The sequence below is a fragment of the Perca fluviatilis genome, chromosome 7, assembly GCF_010015445.1.
Source record: "Perca fluviatilis chromosome 7, GENO_Pfluv_1.0, whole genome shotgun sequence".
NCBI classification, from domain to species: Eukaryota; Metazoa; Chordata; class Actinopteri; order Perciformes; family Percidae; genus Perca; species Perca fluviatilis.
Window position 1 is genome coordinate 4,361,470 of NC_053118.1, and position 26,355 is coordinate 4,387,824.

The window sequence follows — 26,355 nt, forward strand, 5'->3', positions numbered from 1 at the left end:
CAAGCAACCCAGAGCGTTTTTCTTCTTCTCCTATCCCAGAATGTGTTGTGGAGCCAGACCTTACTCCACTGCGCTGTGGAGATAGGTCTAGCAATGCGAGCCTCTGCCTTGCTCAAGGACACCCTGGCATTGATAGTTGACAGAGGTGAGATTATTACTTGTCATTATCTATTTACTCAATTGTAATGAGATAGCATCACAGGAAATTCATACTTATTTGAAAAAAAATAAATAGGAAAAAAGTAGTGGAATGTGGGAAGTCAGCATGAATGTTTTTTTGTTTTGTTTTTTACAATTAAGCAGGAAAAATTGAAATAACAAACAGATTAACAAAAGTTAGACATTACCTATCTTATTTGCTTTAACTGTGTTTCCTATATTCCTATATACACTGATGAGTTATAGAGGGAACCACGAGAACAAACTGATTGGGGTCCTCTGAACTTCACTGAGGGTCACAATGACACAGAGTTGAGTAGAAAATCACTAAAAGCTGCTTCGGCAAACTGAAGCTGATTGGGTGGCTGGAGATTAGCCGTTATACACCTCCACTCACAGACACACACCTGCTGGGTTCTTCTCCATCTCTAATCGAACGGCCATGTCGAGCTGCTCTCTGGGGTGTTTGTGAGGCCTGTAGAACATGAGACAGACAGACAGACAGACAGACAGACAGACGGACAGACAGACAGACAGAGACCGACTGACAGACACACACACACACACACACACACAAAAGACAGACAGACAGACTCCTGAGAATTCAGAGACACACCAGTTCAACATGCACTTTTCTTCCATCTACACTTGATGTACTTATCATCCTTTCATTCAGTACTGACATCTGGATGGAGAGTGCACTTTGTATAACTGATACAAATATCTACCCTATGAATGTCCTTGTCATTTGGATTTGAAAGTCTTTTCACGGTCAGCGAGTGACTCTTTCCCCCCTTTTTTTTTTTTTTTTTTTTTTTTTTTTTTTTTTTTTTTTTTTTTTTTTTTTTTTTTTTTTTTTTTCTCTTTTTTTTTTTTTTTTATCTTTTTTTTTTTTTTTTTTTTTTTTTTTTTTATTATTTGGTGCCACCGGAGGTTCAGCCGGATGTCCCTCATTTTCGGCCAGATGTCCCTCACTATGCTATTTTGCACCGTTGCTCCGTCCGGCGCTTAGCGCTGCCCAAGACGACCGTGATTGGTTTAAAGAAATGCCAATAAACCAGAGCACATTTTTCTCCCATCCCGGAATGCTGTGTGGACTAGCCAGACCTTCCTCCACAGCGCTGTGGAGGAAGGTCTGGCAATGTGAGACAACACCCCAAAATAAACTTTTTCTAGCATGTGTTTACATGCATAAATACACATACAAAAAAAACTGTACATCTAAATCCACAGTATCTGCACATATTGTGTATTCCAAACTATAGTATATGGACATATTTTTTTAACCCATCTACTTAGGTATATGCATATGTATATGCACACCTGAAGGCACTTTTTTCTTCTCTCCTGTATTAAGTGTACACTTTTCTAAATGTGTGGTGTGTTTTCTCTCTTGGTCTGCTCTAACATTTCCTGATGTAATTTAATATTTTTTTCATAATAATAATCAATCTGTAAATCTACAATGGTCAGAACGGATCTAACATTTGTATTTGCGTTTTTAGTGTTCTATTCAAAATATTTGGATTAAAGGTAATTTTGGAAGAGGAGTGTGTTGTCTTATCACAGACCGAACAACTTTCTGTGTCTCAAGTAAAAAAATAAATATTTCTTTGTGTTCCAAGTACTGTGTAATGAACCCAAATGTTATCACTAGTGTCTGGACATACTGAGAGAAAAGAGATGAATAAAAGATGAAGATACAATATTGCCGAAGAGAAAACTTTGAGCGAACCAAAAGTTTGCATTGAAGAGTCTTGCATTAAAAAGACATGAAAAATTCAGTTGTTTACTTGAAGAAATGGGCTTCTCTTTTTCATCTCAGCTTTGATCAGAGTGACACAAACAGATCCAGAGAGAGAAAAACACAAACCAAAAAAAAGGAACTGATTGACAGCTTTAATTAACAAAAGCAGCGCGAGCTCTGTGCATTTCCTCTCACAGCCTCTGGGGGCCAAGCCGTGATAACAGGGAAATGCCAGAAAACAATACCTGCCTTTTCAAACAAATTATCTATTCTCCTAGCAGTCATTCATGTATGCTCACGTAGGATTTTTTAATGAGGATCTTCAATGTGTCGAGTTAAATCAAACTGGAATCCAGCTGGATTGTGTGGAGACGATACCTAAAATACTAAATTCTCCTAAGGAAATTAGTGAGCTACCATATGTTTCTTTCAGGAAAAGGTTCACAGTTATACCGTGCTGTCTACATAGGAAATGTTCACCGTCAATACACGTAGATAATTAATTCCCTCATTATGTGGGGTAAATGGGAAATGTATCAGCATCTACAGTACATTTGAATCATTTCATTACACAAATTAGATATATGAGTGAGAAACAAGCATGTTTTTGTAAAACCTTTATCTATTAAAATCTAGTAGTGTGGTTACAGTATCTGTAATGAGACTATGAATATGAAGGGATAATATTCACGGCTGTCCTGGGAATTTGAGTTTTAACAACTTAAAGAAAAGTTGCCTTCAGGTGTGCATATACATATGCATATACTAGTAGATGTGTTAAAAAATATATGTACATATACTGTTGTGTTTTGGTTTATTGACATTTCTTTAAACCAATCACAATCGTCTTGGGCGGCCCTAAGCACCGCACGGAGCCGCTGTAAAGTAGCCATGTAACAGAAAACTCAGATTGGACAGATAGTCTAGCTAGCTGTCTGGATTTACCCTGCAGAGATCTGAGGAGCAGTTAACCAGTCCTCACAAATCCATCGGAGTTTCGAACGCCAACACAAAGAAACCGGAAGGAAACGGACATCGGCGAAAATACATGCATCAGGCGGAATTTCCTGCGGCACCAGAGCAATCCCAGAAGAACGTCAAGGATCTTTCCGTCGACCATGAACTTGTTGTCCTTCCGGCTCAAAATTAAAAATGTTTTTTTGAACACTACTGTACTTTTGCTGAAAAAAAAAAAAATGCTGAAATTAGGAATAATTTTGACAAATAGTTAAGATGAGAGGATGTTGAGTGGATCACAGACTGGGACATGTCAAAGTTTAGTCAGGATACCATTTTGAGGGTGCCCAGGTAGTTCAGTTGGTAGAGCAGGCGCCCATATATAGAGGTTTACTCCTCACCACAGCAGGCCTGGGTTTGACTCCCACCTGCGGCCCTTTGCTGCATGTCATTCCCCCTCTGTCTTTCATTTCTTCAGCTGTCCTGTCAATAAAGGCCTAAAAATGCCCAAACAATAATATTTAAAAAAAAATATTAAATTTAATAAAACACCCCAAATAAAAAATTCTATGAAAGTAATAATTTTTTTAATCTGGGAATATCGTTGGATGGGTTCCATACAACGTACACCCATGCATCCATGTTGTTTTCGGGTAATCTGGTTGAAAGAAACCCATATTTCGATTTCGAAAGTCGAAAGATGTAATGTACAATTATAAAGCTGGTTTTATGATTTATGTAACTTATTTATGAAATGTAAGTCATTTTTAATCATGAAATGAATGTGATTATGAAATGAGTGTGCTTTCAAATTTGTTTGTATCATTTTTGTTTGTGTAAGTCTGGAATAGAGGATTTTACATCTTGTGCCAGAACATGTTCAATACATTTCAATATATTTCAATAAATAATATATTTGAATAGAACTACTTTGAGACCAACTAAAATAAATACATCAATGTTTTTCTCCACCAGAGTTTTGTTCCTGGCTTTGAACCAGACCTGAATGAGAAAGGGAGACCACGCTAGTAGGCTGCCAAAGATCCTCTTTTTCTACACGTTTGCCGCTTTCCCCAAAGCTTTTGTCGCTTTTGTCAACATTTGTCAATGTTTTTGAAGCTTTTCCTGACATTTTTATCCATTTTTTCTGCACTTTTTTCCCCCAGAAATAAAGCAGGCAATAACGAGCAAAATAGGGCCAGTTTTGGATGGGCTGCCTGGCTGTGCATGGTTTGTAGGTGCTGCATATGTACATTGCTACTGCATTGTCCTTGCTACTATAGCCATGGAAAGCAGCCCTCTAGAGATTGAGACTTATGTTGCGTTAATGGCCTATTAGTGCAAACAAAAGGAGGATAGAGATCACATGTGTCAAACTCAAGGCCCACGGGCCAACTCTGGCCCCTAGCAGATTATGATCTGGCCCGCATATCAATTTACGTTCACAATACATTTTGGCCTAGTTTTTGACGCTTGTTTCCGACGTTTTTGTCACTTTTTCCGAAATTTTTTGATGCTTTTTCCGACGTTTTTGGCACTTTTTCTTTTCCTGACTTTAGGACTTTATGTCGACCAAACTGTAAGTGAGAAGACTATATGAGACATGCAATAAGACAGTCAAAGATATTTGACTTTTTCGATTAAATAAAAGCATCACAATAAACTCTACATGTCTGGCCCTTGATGTGATTCTTATTTTCCAGTATGACCCTTAGTGAAGTTGAGTTTGACACCCCTGATATAGATGATCTTGGGCTTAGGGTTTTGCGGTTATAGTACCCCTAAAGTGTCTGGCGCTGCTTAGCATTATTAGCACCACATTCAAACCATCTGAGCTAACTGGCCTGCTTTTGATGACTTTTTAAAACAAGATTTGTTCCAGTAAACCACGACAGAACAGTATTGGACATGTTTTGGATGGTCAATCAGGTGTGACCACCTAGCAGCTTGGCGTTTGTGGAGGAAATTAGCTGAAAAGGTACACTGTAGACTTCACGTGTAAAAGTTATTGGAATACATTTTTTTTCAGCAGCGCAAAACACTTCAAACTATCTCAAAATTTTGATTAACGCTCAAACACCATTGTAGCAGTAGGTGATTTGTCCAAATCAACAATGTTCTTTTATCAATTATTTTTTTTCAAAAGCTATAAAATTGATTAAAACACCTAAATTCAATGAAAGTAGTGAACTGATCATATATTTTACTTGTGAAGAGCGTTGTATGAAACCATCCACGTTATTTCATTTTTACAATTTTGGTTCAAAGAAACCCAAATTTCCGAAACTTTTTGAAAATGGGTCAAATTTGACCCGAGGACAATGGAGGGTTAAACAAAAAACAATAATCAAACACAAACTAACCAATATAACGTGTAGTCAGTATGTCAGTGATGTTAAGCATGTGCGGGTGTGTTGCTCTGTATGTGCAAAGTGAAGAATGTAAAACTAGAGTGCAGCCGCCACCATGCCACGCTTGGCCCGAGGGGGAGAGAGAACTGCTGAATGCAGGAGACATGTATGGCAACACCCCGACACCGGCGCTGCTCATCAGAGCACTCAGCACCAGCCTACAACACAGCAAACAAGCACAGGGACACCTAGTGGCTGGGAGGCAATTATAATAATAATAATAATAATAATAAGACTTTATTACGGATTCATGGTCCAATAAAATGACAGCACAATATACAACACTTAATACATAAATAATATATATATATATATATATATATATATATTTATTTATTTATTTAAATAGCTATATATTTAAATACCTCACCTATACTCTTGAAAAGAGGCATTTGTGCCAGTGTCTCCATATCTGAGAGTGACAACAAACAGTACTGAATCTGATGTTGGCTATGACAAAGATAATTCATTCATAGACTCATCAAGTCGCATTAGTCATATTTCTCGTCAGCAAATTGCCTTCATATATATGCTAATACATTTAACACTGAGTGCTTTGGTCTGATTTCAGTTATGTACCTTTTCTTCTTCCAGTACACCTTTTGCTGGAGTGCACGCTAAAAGATAATCTACTTAACAACAAAGAGGAGAAGAGCGATACACAAACAGGGAGCGTGTTCAAGGTGGAATGATGTAATTTAATCATGTTATGATAATAATAATCAATGTGTAAGTCTACAATGGTCAGAACTGGATTCAACATTGGATTTTAGTTTTTACAATATTGTATGTGTTGGGGGGGCTCTACATTAAAAGGGGCACTCCATTTATTTTACACAGGTTGATCAGTTTATCTGTCATATATATCATTAGGATGAGTCTACTCAGCCTTTGACATCCTTTGACACATTTAATGTATTCTGTGGGCCTGGAGGAGCTCTCTCAAGTCTGAAAAAAGCAGGGGGATATTTCGGCTTGGGCTTCAAACTACAAATTTATAACAGAATCTCTGAGTTACGAACTGTAGATGTAGAGTTTAAAAGACATATACCAGGCAAGAAGAGTCAATTGAATTGAATTGAATTGAATTCAAATTGTATTTATAGTATCAAATCATAACATAGTTATCTCAAGACACTTTACAGAGAAAGTGGTGTAGACTGCACTATAATTTACAAAGACCCAACAATTCCCCCAAGAGCAAACATTTAGTGCAACAGTGTTGTGGCAGTTCAGGGGAGTAGCGGGGCATAGCAGGGCGTAGTAAGGCATAGCAGGGAGTAGTCAGGCGTAGCAGGGCATATCAGGGCGTAGTAGGGCGTAGTAGGGTATAGCAGGGTGTAGCAGGGTGTAGTAGGGCATAGCAGGGCATAGTAGGGCGTAGTAGCGCATAGCAGGGCGTAGTAGGGCAAAGCATGGCGTAGCAGGGCGTAGCAGGGCGTAGCAGGGTGTAGTAGGGCGAAGCAGTGCATAGCAGGGTGAAGCAGGGCGTAGCAGTGCATAGCAGGGCGTAGTAGGAGTCCAATGAAAGAGGCCACTGAGTTGCATCATGGGATATGTAGGACCCAGTGGTTTTGGAGCTTGACCCATACTAGGGAATGAAGTCAAGCTATCTCACCCTCAGCGGCTTAAATTTGGACTATTCTTTAATCTGTCTCTTGTGAGTCCTTTAACTTTTATGTAAATGTACTAAATTGTTGGATTACCCTTTAAATATGAAGTATTGCTAGTAACCCCTCATCACTGGTTTTGGTCTAATGTGGACAGGAGTCATGAGCAGTTCAAATAAAATGGATTTTATCTTCTCAAATTCTGTCATCAAATGATTTTTAGAAGCCCCAAAATAGGGAAAATACACAGCATTTCACAATGAAAAGGTCTGAAATAATACACAAAAGTTTGCCCTGACCCCAGGTCAGGAATCACCACAGTAAGGCCCTTATTAAACTACAACTATATAAAATCTTTAATACACAACAATACAAACCCTTTTATTTCATGAGGTCTTCCATTAGGGAAGATTTTTTTTAAAAAGAGAGAGAAAGAATTTGACTAACAGTTAATGATGATTGATGATGATTTAACTGGATGGTCTGCCACTTGTTTTGAAGCATCATAGCAACATAGCATCTTTATACTAACTGATTATTATTATTTTGCGATGCTAAACATTTTTTTTTCAAGTTGTCCTCCCTCTCATACAGCATACAGTATAAAACATAAGAGCATTTTATTTCAGCACACAAATCACATTTATCATGAATGTAGACGTTTTAACTGTGTTCATACTATTATCTGTGAGGAGCTTAAGTGTTTAAAAGCTGGTCAGAGGTTTTTTGAAAAGTATGCAGCAGCTTTCTGTCAGCAGATTTCTCATCATTACTGACACATTTCTCTGAACAGTGACATTTAAACAGCAGGGACTCATTAGAAGAAACAAAACTACAAACAATAAGTGTCATATTGTTCCCATGCATTCCTGACACAAGCAGTGAAACAGAAGTAACTCAGTGAGTTGGTTTAAAGAGTGGCACAAATAGCAGGCAATAGCATGATAGAATATAGTGGCAATGGACTCCCTATTACTGTATGTACTTACTTTGCAGTATTCACCCCATCCAAATCATTATGTGCAGCACAGGGAGGTGGGAAACAGTCACTGATTATGGTGTTTCGGGAGCGGAAATGGCAAGCAGGCAATTGCACACAGCGACATTAGTGTTGTCCCAGACAGCCTGTTAGTTGAAGTGGGTTTTAATTAGCTATTTTCCAGTTAGCAAATGGAGGAATTATCAATGGCCCAAAAACAAGATTGAAACAGGGTATACAACCAACACACACAGCACAAAAACACGCATTCACACACATAAATGTGCTCACATGCATTAACATGTGCATGCATGTACACAATCACAGACACACAAACACACGCGCGCATGCACGCACGGACAAAAATCACGCACGCATTCACACAAAGACTGCCAAGTACAAAGACAAACACTCCAAGTAAATGACAGATACAGGCATATCATATTAGCATAATACATGGCTCACAAATGGAAAAACCCATTATCTAGTTTTAGGGACTTTTTTTCACCTGCTTCCAAACAAATCAGAGCCTGCCCAGACAATTTTGTGCTTACTATAAGTGTTGACAAATGCAAGATTGCTCTCAATTTCAGTCCATTCAGCTTGTGATGCGGACCTGTTCCGAGCCGTCATGGCCAAGGCTGTCACATCAGGATGAGAACACAATGCTGAGGTTATTAGCAGCTTTTTAATTAGATTCTGCCCTTCCACCCTGTCTTGTCCCCTCTTGATTTCGTCTTTCTTTTCATATGTGGGTGCACCACTGAGGCATTATTAATATTTAGATGAGAAGCCCCGGCTCTTGCCTCAGAGGCTGTTAGTAAAAGCCGCCTCCCCCCAATACTGTTGGATGGATAGATGGAGGGATGAATTCCCCTGATGGCCCTTCATCTCTGCTGCAGACGTGCAGCTTCTCTAATAGGGGAGACGTGGATTCAGGCTGTTTGTTGTGCAGTTATAACATGCGGTGCCGTGCAGGAATTCTTTAAGGTCTACAATACTAATAAAAGCACAATGTACCTTGTATTTATGGGTTTATTTTGCTGTGTGTGGGTGTTTTGTTATTCCTGTGAATAACTGGCCCAAATGACATGACAACATGTTGAGATATTTCTAACAAAGCTACAATTGTGTTCGATAACAGAAAAACAACATGCATTTGAACAATCAAATGCATGTTGAAGAGAAGACAAGAAGAAGAAGAAGATTTGCATCATGCAAATACTGATATATGATATAACCCATTCAGAGGGTTTTATTATTAATAGCCTATGATATATAGTTGGATTATTATTATTATTATTATTATTATTATTATTGTTATTACTATTATTATTATTATTATTATTATTATTATTATTGCATTAATGTGAAAGCAACAATGTTGTTGCTGGTTGAGGTGAAACTTTGTGGTAGTTAGGGTTAGTTTAACTATTTTATATAATTTTCTAGAAATTTGTGTGATAATCTTGACAGGGAGACTGCTACTCCAGAATGAAGAAAAATTACACTTGATTTTGGAAGATTCATGAAATCACTTGATACAGTTGAAACAATTTCTTGCACCATTACAGATTTCCTAATATGTTTTTTTAAAGCAAATAAGCCTTTCAGCATTCAACATTAAACAAAGAGAATACTTGGTAAAATGAGAATGTTTGCAGTGCAAGCATCTGAAAGTAAAAGTACAAGTAACTCAAAATTGCAGTACATTACTTGAGTAAATTGAGTTGTAGGTTACTTTCCACCACTGCTTAGGGTTAGCCCTAACCCTAAGGGCATTGAAATTGAAATTGAAATTGTTTCTTTAAGAGGATAACCCCTTGAAATGAAGCATCTCGTTTTCGAGGGGGTCCTTGAGACAACGGGCAATAAGACAAGGACAATACAATACAATACAGCACATATACATTCACACTTGCTAGAGCTCGCCCTCATCCCACCCCACCCCACCCACCCGCTCCACCTACTCCTTATTGAAATCAAGTTTGTATATAATGCATATTGCAATATTAGGAAACATGACAACATTTAGCCCATACATACATATACACACATATATACATACATACATACATACATACATACATACATACATACATACAGTGCCTTGCGAAAGTATTCGGCCCCCTTGAACTTTTCGTCCTTTTGCCACATTTCAGGCTTCAAACATAAAGATATAAAACTGTAATTTTTTGTGAAGAATCAACAACAAGTGGGACACAATCATGAAGTGGAACGAAATTCATTGGATATTTCAAACTTTTTTAACAAATAAAAAACTGAAAAATTGGGCGTGCAAAATTATTCAGCCCCTTTACTTTCAATGCAGCAAACTCTCTCCAGAAGTTCAGTGAGGATCTCTGAATGATCCAATGTTGACCTAAATGACTAATGATGATAAATAGAATCCACCTGTGTGTAATCAAGTCTCCGTTTAATTGCACCTGCTCTGTGATAGTCTTAGAGGTCCGTTTAAAGCGCAGAGAGCATCATGAAGAATAAGGAACACACCAGGCAGGTCCGAGATACTATTGTGGAGAAGTTTAAAGCCGGATTTGGATACAAAAAGATTTCCCAAGCTTTAAACATCCCAAGGAGCACTGTGCAAGCGATAATATTGAAATGGAAGGAGTATCAGACCACTGCAAATCTACGAAGACCCGGCCGTCCCTCTAAACTTTCAGCTCATACAAGGAGAAGACTGATAAGAGATGCAGCCAAGAGGCCCATGATCACTCTGGATGAACTGCAGAGATCTACAGCTGAGGTGGGAGACTCTGTCCATAGGACAACAATCAGTCGTATACTGCACAAATCTGGCCTTTATGGAAGAGTGGCAAGAAGAAAGCCATTTCTTAAAGATATCCATAAAAGGTGTCGTTTAAAGTTTGCCAAAAGCCACCTGGGAGACACACCAAACATGTGGAAGAAGGTGTTCTGGTCAGATGAAACCAAAATCGAACTTTTTGGCAACAATGCAAAACGTTATGTTTGGCGTAAAAGCAACACAGCTCATCACCCTGAACACACCATCCCCACTGTCAAACATGGTGGTGGCAGCATCATGGTTTGGGCCTGCTTTTCTTCAGCAGGGACAGGGAAGATGGTTAAAATTGATGGGAAGATGGATGGAGCCAAATACAGGACCATTCTGGAAGAAAACCTGATGGAGTCTGCAAAAGACCTGAGACTGGGACGGAGATTTGTCTTCCAACAAGACAATGATCCAAAACAAAGCAAAATCTACAACGGAATGGTTCACAAATAAACCTATCCAGGTGTTAGAATGGCCAAGTCAAAGTCCAGACCTGAATCCAATCGAGAATCTGTGGAAAGAACTGAAAACTGCTGTTCACAAACGCTCTCCATCCAACCTCACTGAGCTCGAGCTGTTTTGCAAGGAGGAATGGGCAAATATTTCAGTCTCTCGATGTGCAAAACTGATGGAGACATACCCCAAGCGACTTACAGCTGTAATCGCAGCAAAAGGTGGCGCAGCAAAGAATTAACTTAAGGGGGCTGAATAATTTTGCACGCCCCAATTTTTCAGTTTTTTATTTGTTAAAGTTTGAAATATCCAATAAATTCCGTTCCACTTCATGATTGTGTCCCACTTGTTGTTGATTCTTCACAAAAAATTTCAGTTTTATATCTTTATGTTTGAAGCCTGAAATGTGGCAAAGGTCGAAAAGTTCAAGGGGGCTGAATACTTTCGCAAGGCACTGTACATACATAATATTCGTATGCACACCTGCACCCATACTCATAATGTATAAACATAAATAAAGAGGACAAAAAGTATCCCAAATATTTGGACATCTATACCTGAGGAAAACATTTACAGTAAGAGTTTGCATACACTTAAGTAAAGACCGATGTTTTAAAGGAGTGCAAAGAGGTGACAGATCTTAGAGACCCAGGCAGGCTATTCCAGTCTGAAGGGGCTTTAAATTTAAAGGCATGTCTGCCACTTTCTTTATAGATGTTTGGCACAGTAAAAAAGTGATATTCAGTGCGTCTCAATCTATAACTGGGTCTGTATGGAATTAAATATTCCTTCAGATAAGAAGAATATTCAGAGTACACACATTTAAAAATAACCTGGTACCAGTGATAGTGTCTTCTGGCTTTTGGTGATAATAGGTTCAGTGAGTCATACATTACACAGTGGTGAGTAGTAAAAGGACATATCAGCACAAATCTGCATATATTATTAAAAGCAACATTTAATGGTTTAAGATTTAATTCTGATGTGTTTTGATAAACAACATCTGCATAGTCTAATATAGGAAATATTAATTGTGACACAATTCTTAACCTAATCACTTGAGTGAAACATTTAATAGAGCGATACAATATTCGTAAATTACAGTTGATCTTTTTTACATAGATCAACACAATCTGGCTGAAATCAATATCAAAATGTAATTATGATATAATTTGACATTAATTAGAAAACAATTCAAATGTTGACATTTATCACATTATAAAAAGTCATCCAATTCAGCATCAGCACATTAAATTGTGTTATAGTGTTATGCATCGCATAGTCTATATCCACGACGATCCACTTCCAGGATTGCTCCGTTGCCGCCAGAAATTCCGCTGGATTTCACTATTTTCAGCCGGATGTCCGTCACCTTCTTTTGCCTTTGTGTTGGCGTTCTAACCTCCGGTGGATTTCTGAGGACTATGGTTAACTGCTCCTCAGATCTCTGCAGGGTAAATCCAGACAGCTAGCTAGACTATCTGTCCAATCTGAGTTTTCTGTTGCACGACTAAAACTACTTTTGAACGTACACACGTTCCACCAAAACAAGTTCCTTCCTGAGACTATTTAGCAGAGGCTTTTCCCGGTGCTTAGCGATTGTGATTGGATTAAAGAAATGCCAATAAACCAGACAACGTTTTTCTCCCATCCCAGAATGCTGTGTGAACTAGCCAGACCCTCCTCCGCAGCGCTGTGGAGGAGGGTCTGGCAAAACGAGACTATGCATTGCATATAGCAACAACCTTGATCATGCATTTTGTTGGTTTTGATTTAGAATGTTATCATTTTCTGCACTCACATGTACTGTTACTGTATGAACAGCAGCTATATGTATTGAAGAGAAGATGAGTAAATTCTTCTATTCATGAATACTCAGAGCATTCATGTGTCAGTCCTATGACGCAAGGGCAGTTCAATTATATTAACACCGAGGTGTGGCTGTAAAATAGCAGTGTGGTAACCAGGGCAACACACAATGGTTTCCCTGTGGGACTTTACTGCTGTGTAAGTTCAAAGGAGAAAGTTTGCCACAGACAGCAGAAAGTCCCGAGGCTTTGCCTAATACCGTTGAGTAGACTTATTGGAGTATAGGTAGTTGGAGGGAATTAAAGCTGAGCAAACATCTCTGAAGCCTTTCCAAAATGAATAACAATTAGGTGATTTAAAAAAAAAAAAAAAATAACAAATGGTGTGTAGGAGAGACATCTGCTTCTGCAGGTTAGCTGAAGGTGAATCCAGGATAGAGACTAAACTCTCTGATGTAACAATGGAGCTGTTGACATTCTTGTTTCACAACTTTCCCCGGGCCTGACTGTGTGCATGAGGCTGCTTTTACACTTATTACATTTTTTAAAGTGTTAACAGTTTAACACTAACCCTCTTGTTGTCCTCGGGGCAAATTTGACCCATTTTCAAAAAGTTTCTATATCAGAAATTTGGGTTTATATGAGAAACGTGGGTGGTTCCATACAACGCTCTTCACAAGTAAAATAAATGATCAGTTCACTACTTTCATTGAATTTGGGTGTTTAATTCAATTTTGGAGCCTTTGAAAAAAAAAATTGATAAAAGAACGTTTGTAATTTGGTCATAAACAACCGAGTCTCTTTCCGTTCCCTGAATTTGTCCGACTATTCGAATGTACATTTTCACATATCGAATTTCTGTTTCTTTTTCACTTTTCCAATATATATTCGAATTTAGAATATTCGTTGACAGCCCTATTGGTTTGGGACGGCCTGCAATATGGCGAACCCTTCATGGAAGCATGCTACCTCACTGTTTAATACTGAGGGCCTGACTGCACAACCTGATGTTAAAGGTGCTCTAAGCGATGTTGGGTGACGTCACTTCTTGTTGACGTTCAAAGTATTTTCAAACAAAACAGAGGCTAGCTCACCCCTCCCTCCCCCACCCCCAAATCCTTCTTGCCAGTTATTGGCTGGAATACTGTTTGTTATGTTTCGTGGTGCAGGTTGGCACAGTTTGTTTCCGTTTGCGGAGCCTGGGCTGTCTACAGAGACCGCGTTTTTTACAGTGTGTTCAGGGGACAGGCAGCTAGCAGATAGTGAGGAGATGTTTGCTGTATGTGACAAAAAATGTTGTAGCCTAAAAAACGCGTCGCATCGCTTAGAGCACCTTTAAATTACACTGTAAGATGGTAGGAAACAACCAATAGCTGATTTGCCCTTTAATCTTAACGCGTCATTATAACAGAACGGTTTAGTGGCCTATATGATAGCTCTATGGTCTGGGAAACAATGTCATTCCTGAATTTAACAGTAACTGCATCAATTAGACCATTCCCTCACGAGCACATGCCATGTAAACATTCTCCCGTCTTTCCCAAGTCATCACAGCCTTGACAAAGTCATGCATGGAGTCACAGTGAATTCTCATTGACTGTGACATCGCTGTGATTTAAATGGAAGACCTATGTACCTCCGAAGTTTACCAACATCAAATATAAAACAAAACAAAAAACCCTTGTTCCAGCGAGACCGCTTCGCTGTTAAATATTTCAAAAACCATCCCCCTTTTTCCTCTTGCCGGCAATCAGGAAACAATCTTTCCTTGTCTTTCCCTGGCATCTTCAGGGACTCTGGGTACAGAGTGTGAGGGAAGACATCTGAATGCAAGATGACTGTTCCAGATCCGATGGCGGATGGGTGTAGCTGGTGGAGGGCGGTTTAATTGGCTTCTCCTGCGGAGGGAGAATAGGAGTACGCGCGGCTCCCAGTGGCTCGGCGCATCGCATAACCACTGACCTAGAAAAGGAACACTGATCACTCCCCGGAGTTTGGCGGCAGAGGAGCCGCACTTCTAGCGAACGCACGTGGCTGAAGTCTGCCGCTGATCAGAGAAAACAGAGGCATTCTGGGTATGCGGGACACGCAGCAGCGAATGTGACCCCAAAGTAGTGAAGAGGAAGAGACGCAGTGAGTTACTGTGGACTGCTTCGTTCGAATAAAAGGATGTAGATAAAGAATTTCAAATAAAATTGCAAGACTGAACCAATTCTGCTTCATACTATGTGACAGGGCGTGGTGTAACCTTACAGTGTAGTGCTGCTGAGTCATCGCTGGGACAGAGCTGGACATTTAAGGACAGGATGTAGCTGGGGCAGAGGTTGCTAGGGAGGCAATAATACCTCTAATCTGACACAGCTTCAACCAAAAACAAATAAAAGAAATTAAAACATTCTAGCCTCCAGAATCAATAACTTCTAATCTGACATGAAGTCTTTATTCACACCATCTGTTATAAAAGAAAACACTTTACTTTTAAGGCACATTTTATTCTGCAACAATAAGCACAACATCAACATTTAATAAATGGTTTATAATACACATAAAAATGTAGTTGTAAGCAGAGCCGTCTATACATTTACACCAATTATAACTTCCCCTATGGATAGACATTTTATATTATTATTATTACAACTGTGTTTTACTATATTGTAATTCATTATCTGTTTATACACCAGCCTCCACTAAAAAAAAAAAAAAAAAAAAAAAAAAAAAAAAATTTTTAAAATTAAAAAATTTTTAGGGGGAAAAAAAAAAAAAATTAAAAAAATTTTTTTTTTTTTTTTTTTTTTTTTTTTTTTTTTTTTTTATTCATCACTGGGCTTTTTTGTACTATTTGATACACTGTTTTATATTAGCATAAAAAGGCTCAAAAATAACATTGAAACACAAACAGAATTATAGATTATAGTTTTCAAACTTGGAAGTTGATTGTAGAAGCGCACAGATTTTCATTAAATCAGCCGGATCTCCATCCAACTGCATATTTGACTGTACGCTATATCTCCATGTTCCCAGACTCTCACTGTCCTATAACATTTGCTATAATTCTGATCAAGTTTACGGGCTGCTTTTTTTGCCAAAGCCATTTTAACTTAATGTAATCTAATACATTATATTGATACATCATAATGACTAAATTGTACTTCTAGTGCTAAAATGAAAATATGAAAAAATGTTGTCTATTTAAAGTGTGGCATTAAAAAATTTATTTTGCACTTGCACTGTCCACAACCACAGAACATATCTGGTATTTTAAGGTAGGCTACTTGGCAGCATCCTTCTCTCTTTTTTTATTGTGGAGTTTCTCACCCTTTTCCTTTGATTTTCTGTTTGCACTCCGTTTTTGTGTACAAAACCTGAAATTCAGCATAATACTTGCTTACATACTGTAGGCTTGCTTGCAATCAAAGCAGTGTGTGTGTGTGTGTGTGTGTGTGTGTGTGTGTGTGTGTGTGTGTATGTGTGTGTGTGTGTGTGTGTGTGTGTGTGTGTGTGTGTGTGTGTGTGTGTGTGTGTGTGTGTGTGTGTGTGTGTGTGTGTGTGTGTGTGTGTGTGATTGAATATGGAGACAGACTGCAAAGGCAAGCACACTTTTCTGTCATTTTAGCCCACAGCAAGGTACCAGCCCAGCGGGCGGTTTGCAGTCCTACCATTTTGCCACCCTGCCCCTGGGATATAATGTTACAACATAGGCTGAATAGTCATCACTGCATCTGTCATTTACAAATGCCTCATGAGACAAATTCTACCCTAAAAAATTGTCTCAAAAGGCACAATTTGGAGCTGACGTTTCCCATCTAAAAGCTATTCTGAGGGAACAACATTTCCCTTATAATGAGGTGAATTAGACAGGGAAAGAGAGAGACTCCCATTAGTCGTGGGGGAGAGGACTCCTGTGTTTTTCCATCAATTAGTACTGCAGCCAAACCACGGCAGGGCTGCTGATTACTGAAGGATCTGCAAGTAGCAAGCAAACCAGCCAGTCAATTGTTCAGTCAGTTGGTACAGCAGCTTAGTTACAGGATGACTTTGATTCAGTGGACCCAGATGGCGCAACAAACAGCCAATCCCAGGTTAGAAATCCAGCAAACTCAATGCACTGACACACCTAACCAAGACGTTTACAGTCATTAGGCATTCAGCGAGGACAGCTCCCAACATGGCCAGTTAGTCCATTAGCAATGCTTGTAAGAAAGCTGTCAGCAATGCTATCAGCCAGACTGAGAGATGGTCAGCTAGGGCAGTGGTGGCCTGAAGGTTAAAGAAGCGAGCATGTGACCGGTAGGTCGCCGGTTCAACCCCCAGACCGACAGGATCAAATCTGGGTGGGGAAAGTGAAAGAGCAGAGCTTGTCCCTCCCTCATTACCACCACTGAGGTGCCCTTGAGCAAGGCCCTTAACCCGCTCCAGTGGAGCTGCTCAGTAGCCAGCAGATCAAACTGTGGTTGTACTGGGTGGCTTCCAGGTATGAATGTGTAACTGTGTGAATGTGACAAGTCGTCGTTGCAAAAGAGAATTTGTTCTCAATCGACTTACCTGGATAAATAAAGGTTAAATAAAAAATTTAAACAATAGTCCTCTGATGCAGCTTGTAACACCAATACATTTAATTTACAACAGCCTGGCACCTCCTCCTCATGCTGGTCACACACTGCTGTGGGATGGTACCCCATTCTTCAACCAGCAGTCCTGACCTCAACCCCATTGAACACTTGTGGGATCAGCTTGGGCGTACTGTTCGTGCCAGAGTGACCAACACAACCACGTTAGCTGACTTGCAACAAATGCTGGTTGAAGAATGTGATGCCATCCCACAGCAGTGTGTGACCAGCATGAGGAGGAGGTGCCAGGCTGGGCTGTGTATGGTTCTTCCACAGGCTAGTGAGGCTCCTGTTTGTGAAATGAATAAATTGTTCAATTGCCAATATGTCTTGTTTCTTCAAACTTCAATCATCCAATCCACCAAACACCAAACGAGTCAATGGCTGAATAAGCTGTTTGGCACTGGCAGAGAAGATTTGGCAAATTTTTCATGGGCGCAACCCATATACTCAGCGCTGCTGCTCATCCCACAAATGCATGTTCCTTACAAATGGGGCACCATTTGAAAGGTAACTAAACAGGCTTTCCAACAGTATAAGATGTATTGCCAAAAATCATTGTTACCACAGAGAAATAATCTACCAAACACAAATTTCCTTACTTTTTGTGCTAAATTTAGATGGGCGACTTTCAATCTCTCAACAGTAGGGAAGGTCAGTGTTATGTTAGGTTTGTGTTCCCAAGCTGAATTACCTTCCAATCTCTTGCTCTGGAGGTTCCCCCATCATATTTTAAATGGTTTGACAGGATAACAAAGACATTTATATGGAATGGTAAATAAACCCGGCCAAATCTTAATAAATTACAAAGAACAATTGATAGAGGAGGTTCAGGTCTACCAAATATATTGTATTATTACTATGCTTATGCTGTTTTAAATGTGCTATAAATAAATTTTACTTACTTACTTACTTTTAACTTAAGACATCTGGCACATTGGTCACTTCCTCTTGAGAGAGCCCCACCCTGGTATTGTATTGAGCAATGCCTGTCTGTTAAACTGTATGGTGAGGCAAAAACACATCCGATAATCTCTCACTTAAATGTAGTTTTGACCAAAGTGGCCCGGCTGTTTGAACTGGATCCATCCTAAATACTTTATCAAGTATTTGGCAAAATAAGAAGTTATGTATTGGTAGATCTGCCCTTTTTTGAAGCGATTGCAGACCTGCCAACCAAACATTTTTGAGTAGCAACCTACTGATTTATTGTCAAAGTTCTGGTTCATGAGCACGGCAGCACCCACGCAGAAAACTGTTGCTATTACCGCTGTCTTTGATGTCATTTTGGCTGGTTGGGCAACAGTATAGTGTATGGTTTAGTTCACATGCTTACCAATCACTTCACCTGGTCCTAGGACCTAGTCATTAGTCATAGCCCAGGTTACTTATGATCTCTATAATAACCTTACCCTCCATAATGTTCCTACAGTAGCCTACAGTCTTATAATACGCTCCAAAATACTGTAATACTTTTATAGTATGTCTATAGTATGTCTAGTAGTAATACTAGGCCTATAGTAGCATATTTCTATAAGATTACTATAATATTGTTCCAAAATTGGCCTACTATACGATTCCTATAATTCTTTTTCGTGATGGTTTGTACAGCCTAGGCAAGAAAATCATAATAACAAAACAAATCATAATAATTTCTTTATGTGTCTCTAAGTCTTTCCTTTAATGCTTGTATAATTTTAATACTAATAATTTAAATTTTCAGGTCTCTAAAGATTGTTCAGATGAAACAGGGGGAAAAGGTAGCCTATTTTTTAGGGGTCAGGGTCCAAACGTGAGATATAGACTGTATCTATGGAAGTGGCCAGATTTGAGACTGAAATGTTAAATTGTGTTCTCTTTTCCTTTTCAAAGAAAATCTCTCCCCTTCCTTTCATTTGTCTCCCCGTTGACGTGCATCACAGCCTTCACATTAATCACCAGTCTGTCTCTCCTTTCTCTCCTCCTCCTGGTCTCAATTTATTCACATTCCTCTCTTTCCCCTTCCTTTACAGTGAATCACGCCTAATTAGGCGCTCTCTAGATCTGATTTTCATAAAAGGCTCGGGGAGGGGTTGGTTGGTTATGACAATTATTTTTCATATATAGAACAGGGACAAAGGATAAATGGTTATTAGTATTCTGCACCTTAAAGAAAATCACCAAAAGATCCCACTCTGATTTTGAAATTACAAAGGGACGCTGCTGTTTTGAATATGTGTCGAGATGTTGAGACATGGCAGATAACAGACGTGGCCACATTATTGCACAGTTGAATATGGCACTTGGGAAATTAAACATTACATGTGATAAGAAAACAATCATGTGAAATACTGTGTTTACTTATTTTAGAAAATATATAAATTATGTAGAATTTATATAAAAAAATTGCTAAATATCCATATTAGACAAGAGCTGAGCAACAAAGACTGGGTGTTTTTCCATGTAGAACTGATTGAGTCTGCATCTGGCTCTCTTCAACATTGGTCTCCTGCAGTAGGCTTCTTTTGTTCCAATTAGTGACTACGATGGTTGCAAGTGCAGCACTCTTCAGTGGATCCATATCAGACGTAAAAACAGACTGTAACAAATTCAAATAAACAGAATATGCTAAATATTTAAATGTATCAACACTGGAAAAAGTGACTGACTTAAAGGGTGAAATGATCCTCAGAAAGAGGTTATCATCAGTACTAGAGCTGCAAAGATTAATCGAATAATCAGTAAGTTGTCAACTATTAGATGAACTATTTTGATAATCGATTAATCGTTTTGATTTTTTTATGAAAAAATAGTAAAAATTCTAATTCCAGATTCTTAATTGTGAATATTTCTAGTTTCTACACTCCTCTATGACAGTAAACAGAGTGTCTTTGAGTTGTGGACAAAACAAGACATTTGAGGACATCATCATGGGCTTTGGAAAACACTGGACAAGCATATGTTTCAAACACAGACCCACACCTTTTCCAGCTTTAAGTATTGAATAGATGAGTTTCTCCATTATTCAGAATGTATGTGCCTATCGTCCTATTAAGAGCAGCAGTACCTAACAGCCTGAGGGCGGATGCAGGGGGTGAGAAAACATTGGTTTAGGTGGGGAAGATCTGGTGACGTTCCCTGTTAAATTAACAACACATACACACACATATATTCATGTACACTGAGGATGTCTTCTGCCATATTGAGTGGGCTCTATTGTTTACGGCCCCCTGGACAGGGTCTCCAGATGGCAGGGTGCCTATTACTGCGGCCCCTACTGTGAGGGCCCCACTGGGCGTGTGTGGTTGCATGTGTTCATCTATGAATGTGTGCAGATGCAAATACAGAGAGAGAGAGAGAGAGAGAGAGAGAGAGAGAGAGAGAGAGAGAGAGAGAGAGAGAGAGAGTTCACCTCCATACTTGTATGCATTTCTGCATATGTCTGCAGGGCAGGCCGTGGGTGTGTGTGTGTGTGTGTGTGTGTGTGTGTGTGTGTGTGTGTGTGTGTGTGTGTGTGTGTGTGTGTGTGTGTGTGTGTGGAAAGGATGAGCCAGAAGCGACATACAGTGAGTCACCAGTGTGACATTCCTTCAAAGGCCTCATCAGAGCCTTTCACCTACAAAGGAGAGTGCAGTACGTGTTCCTCCGGGGGGATTAGCTCGGCCTCGGTCATTAGGCCTCAGCCAAATGGCCTCGAGGACACGCTGGCTGGATCTATAGCAAGAAACACATACAACACTCACACAGCCGTATGGTGGGCCCAGCTCATGAATATCATTACATAGTAATGGAGGATAACTACCCAGGGATGAAGCCCGGCATCACACAATATGTTTTTGCTATGCAGTCAGGATGGGAGTCAAGACAGAGCGTGGACATTAAACAAAAGTCAGTCTTTTTCTTTTTCTTGTCTTTTCATTTGGGTGAAATGTTCAAAGTCAATTCAGTCAATTATGATGTGGTTATGAATTACGTTTCTCACAGTAGGCCGCTTTCAAAAGGGCAACTTTTGCTTTAAAATAATGGTAAATTACAATTATGTCACGTACTTTTCTGGTGTGAAGAAAAGAAGAGAAGAGAAGAGAAGGGGAGAGAAGTGAAAATAAAAGAGAAGAGGAGAAATGAAGAAAAGAGAAAAAAGAGAGTAAAGGAGGAGAAAAAAGAAAAGAAGGAAAGAGAAAATCTTGTTAAGTCAAGATGTTTTTCATTTCCATCAGCTCTCATTGACGACTATACTCCACCTCTGACCTTTATCATTGATGGAGCCCACTGATCAGCAATACAGCACACGGATCAGCAGAGAAGAGCCAGGCATCAATATGGCAATCAATCTCTAAAGGTCACTGAGGTTGAGCAGAAACACATTGCATTGAACAGGATTTTGACCAATTGGATTAAAAAAAGATTCATTGGCATTACTAAAATCAAGTAATTATATAAAGACAATGGTTCTAATAATAGAAAATGTGAAAGTATTATGTATTATTATTAAGATGCTGTAGTTTGAAAGAACAGAGCGGTATTTAATTTGAGCAATGGATATACTCGTATTGCACAATTACTTCATAATGCATGAATCTTAAGTATGTTAAAAGTAAATTAAAGTTATTTTTTGGGATTGGCAACAGAGTTGATAACTAATTTACATTGTTTTAAGGAAAATGCCAAAAATGTATCCGTTCCACATTCCCAAATATGCTACTATATTTGCTAGTTTTTTCTTCTTTTTCTAAAGTAAATATCTTTGGGTTTCAACTGGTCATTTTTTGCCTTTTGTCTGACATTATATAGGCCAAATAATGATTAAAAAAAATCAAGAAAATAATCAGCAGATTAATCAATTAGGAGAATAATTGGTAGTTGAGTTTTTTCTATGATCTTTCTATATCTGTATAGGGTTTTTTAAAGATATTTTTATACCCAGTTTAATGTGTCTGTCTTTATTTCATATTCTAATGTGCAAACTACCATGGCATCATTAAAAAAGTACATTTCCTGCCTGGACCACACCCTCATTTAAGCTGAAATATATCGGTCAGTTTGAACTCATTTTGTTGTCAACTGTATTAGGAAATCTGACATTCATCAAGACTTTCAGATGGCTATTTGGTTTGTAATGCATCAAAATATCTCAAAATAAAACAAAGTACAAAGTACAATCTTTAAAACCAGTCAAATCGGCTCTGTATACAAGTGACGCAGTCAAGAAGTAATAAGAAATAAGAGGTGAAGACTAACATGGACAGTGAAAGATCATAAAATACACAGAAGAACATAAACATCTATAGAAATGTCATGGATCAATACATGTCCTGCCACCCTAGTGACATATCTGAACTGTAGAGACAATTCATTACCTGCAGGATAGAGCTGACAGGACGTGCTGTAACACTTCCTTTTGTACGGCACACAGACACACTGACATTTCAACATAATGGTGCCAATAATGCATTCATCTGTTCGCCGTTTATGGACCAGCAGTCAGGAGTGATGTGATACCATGATATGTACCTCAAGCTATTGCTGTATTTTTGATGAGAAGGGTTTGACTTTTAGCATTTGGATAAACAGATTGAAAAAGGTAAAAGGCAACAAGACAATATGGGTTTTATAGTTAAAGTTCTGTTTAGTGAGATTATTGTTTATGACACATTTCCAATGCCAGTAACCCTATTATCTTCCTACGGTGACTTGTAGTGACTCTTCCATCATCATCAACAACATTTTTTTTGCACAGCATTGCTCTCCCTCCTGCTCCCCTTTTCAGTCAGTGCTAAATTATTTACACAGAGTATGGATCTACAAGCTCTCAATGCGTTGCAGTTGCTGAGCCACAGGGGCGGAGGAAGGGGGTGTGTGAGACGGGTGGCCGGGCATTTTATGAAAGAACAAGCAAGCGAGGCAAAAATGCAGCGCTCTCCAAAGGTCATCGCCACCCACCGGGTCTCCTGTGATATTTCCATTATTGAGGTGGGGAAAAAAAACGCCCGCTCCGCCAAACTCAGCTCTCTGTGTATGTGCACCACCTTCAGGCCTGCCGCAGTAATCCCCAGTGGCCAAACTGTGTGGTAGGCATGGAGGGGAACGGAGAAGTGTGTGTGTGTGTGTGTGTGTGTGTGTGTGTGTGTGTGTGTGTGTGTGTGTGTGTGTGTGTGTGTGTGTGCGTGCGTGCGGGTGTGGGTGTGTACGTGTGTGCGTGATCGTGTGTGCGTGTGTGTGGGTGTAGAGCTGTGTTGGTTAGAGAAGTAAAGGAGAAAATGAAAGGAGATGAAAGGAGGGAACAAAATTGAGGAAACAGATGAAGAGGAAGGAAATCATTTGGGATAAAAAACAGAAAAAGACAAAAAAACGGAACTGAAATGCAGCAAAGGAAGAAAGGACAGAGAGAGAAACGGTAAGAGAAAATAAGGAAAGGAACGAGAAAGCTGGAGGTAAGGAGATAAAGAAAGGAAGAGAAATTGGGGAGAAGGAAGAGAAATAAGAGACTTCATTACAGGGACGTGTCTCCTGCTAAAGCTGGGAATCAGATAGGCTCTGATTGTTTTTCTTAGATACACTGTAATCTCGCTGATCTCCAAACAATGCTGTAATTGGATTCTTTGGGGATGATCAGAAAAAAAAAAGTCCTATTAACTGTCGCCACACAACAGGACTAAGAGAAGGAAAGATGATAACATAAAAGATAGATAAAGGTTTGGATTTTTGTAGAGATTTATAATAAGAAATTAGATTATTTTGTAATAATTAGGCTTTTAGATTTTAGATATGCAATCATGTTTTAATGCTGAAATATATATGTATTACAATATTACAAATCCTGTCAGACTTGCTGTATGTAACCAGGAGATCCACTGATATTTTAAACATACATGCTTTTTTAAGAAGTATGTCTCTGTATGATGGTAAATGCTCAAACAGAGCACTGTTGGGTCTCTTCACTTAATAGAATAGCATATTTGCTTTCTGGCAGAGTTAGATGAGAAGATCGATACTGCTCTTTTGTCTGAAAGGTTGTGTTCTCCTCGAAGGCTCCGTCAGTCAGCAAATTGCGTATTTCCCCAAACGTCGAACTATTCCTTAATGTAGAAATTAAACAGGGTTCAGTTTTGAGTACCAGCATTACAGTTAGGACATTTGAAGTGATGTAACAGAACTTGTTTTAATCCTTCAGGTGTTTAAGTTAACAGATGTAAGATATAAAGTCTTCTTGCAGTCCCATATTGTTATGAACTTCACCTCTTTGGTCAGATTTTTCCTCATTTTCTTTCTAGGATTAGGAGATTTTCCAGTAAATGGAAGATGGATCCATATTTTAGGACAACAATCCTTCTTGGTGTTTTAGTAAGATTTTTCCAATGGTGGAAGAAGAATTCAGATCCTAAAAGTACTAATACCACACTGTAAAAAATACTCTGTTACAAGTCAAAGTCCTGCATTGAAAATGTTACTTAAGTAAAAGTATGTAAGTATCATCAGGAAAATGTACTTAAAGTATTCAAAGTAAAAGTACTCAGAAAAATCCTCACATTTTAGAAAGTGGAAACGATCCAAACAGTTCTGTCAATCAACTGACTGAAGTGTTCGGCTAAGGACTTATAGGCCTGTATATTGTTTGGGTAGTTTAATTTATAATAAAACATCATATTTTATAAACTACATGTGTTTTGTGTGCAAAATTCTTAATGTGTAAAGTAACTAGTAACTAAAGCTGTCAGATGAATGTAGTGGAGTAAAAAGTACAATAGTTCTCTCTGAAATGTAGCGGTGTAGAAGTAGAAAGTGGCATGAAAAGAAAAGACTCAAGTAAAGTACAAGTACCTCAACATTTGTACTTAAGTACAGTACTTGATTAAATGTACTTGGTTACATTCCACCACTGGATTTTTCCCAAACACAATATTATCATGACCTTTTCTATGATATTTTGGTGGAATCCATTCAATGCCATAACATTTGAATTGATTTAAATGATTAGGACAACAGTTTTTTGGCTCGATACACAAGACTTGTGATCCATGAGATTCTGTATTTCCTAGGTGCACAGTGGGTAAAATGGTTATATTGTTCTGTATGGGTCTTCTTTTGGAATATGGTTCTTTTTTTATTATAGTAGAAGCTGAGGTCCACGAAGCTAATAGTGTCAAATTAATCATATGTGGTAATTTAAATAGCCCAAAATCATCTGATGTCCTGGTCAGGGTATGGTCAACAAAAGGGGCATAAAATCATATGACTCCTTTCTTTCAAGAGATGTACAGTAGTCTGTTCCAATTCAGTTATAATTAGATTTGCAAGAACCGGCCCAGATGGTGATCCCGTATACTCCCTCTGTTTGAATGCAACCTTTCTAATTGCAAGAGAATATTGTTCTAGTGCATGTTTCAGACTCCAGTGCATCTTTCCTGTTTGTTATGATGTCACATAATAGATCATACATTTTTATTTATTTGAGCAGATGCTGCTTAAAAAAACAAGAATAAAAAGGATGGGATTGATTTTTCTGTGTGTTGGTGGTCAGTAATCAGAGGTCAGTGCTTTTCCACTACCATATATGACACACATATAAATAAATAAATAAATAGAAAAAACATCTGCCACAAAAACACTAAAATGGATTCCTTTTTAATAATAACATGGCAAGATATTGTACTTTGAACATTTCTCATATAACCCAAAGCAATTACTGTCACTGCAAGTGTGTAAAATTGGTGTAAAAATGCTAAAGCTGACTGTTAATTAATTCTTCCTTTGAAATGGCATTAAACCTCCCCTGAAAATATAAATCCCTAATTGCCGTAGTAAACTCTTACAGGGATGCTGAGGAGGA

At 38.7% G+C, this 26,355-nt stretch overlaps 1 protein-coding gene across 1 annotated transcript in view; it reads right to left on the bottom strand.

Annotated features, from left to right (window-relative positions):
- Positions 1-525: 525 nt before the first annotated feature.
- Positions 526-26,355, bottom strand: part of cep76 (centrosomal protein 76) — an 83,059-nt gene continuing 57,229 nt past the window's right edge. The window contains exon 13 of the mRNA XM_039806019.1: positions 526-634. Coding sequence (XP_039661953.1) covers positions 553-634 — 82 coding nt within the window. The 3' untranslated portion in view covers positions 526-552. The remainder of the gene's footprint in view (positions 635-26,355) is intronic.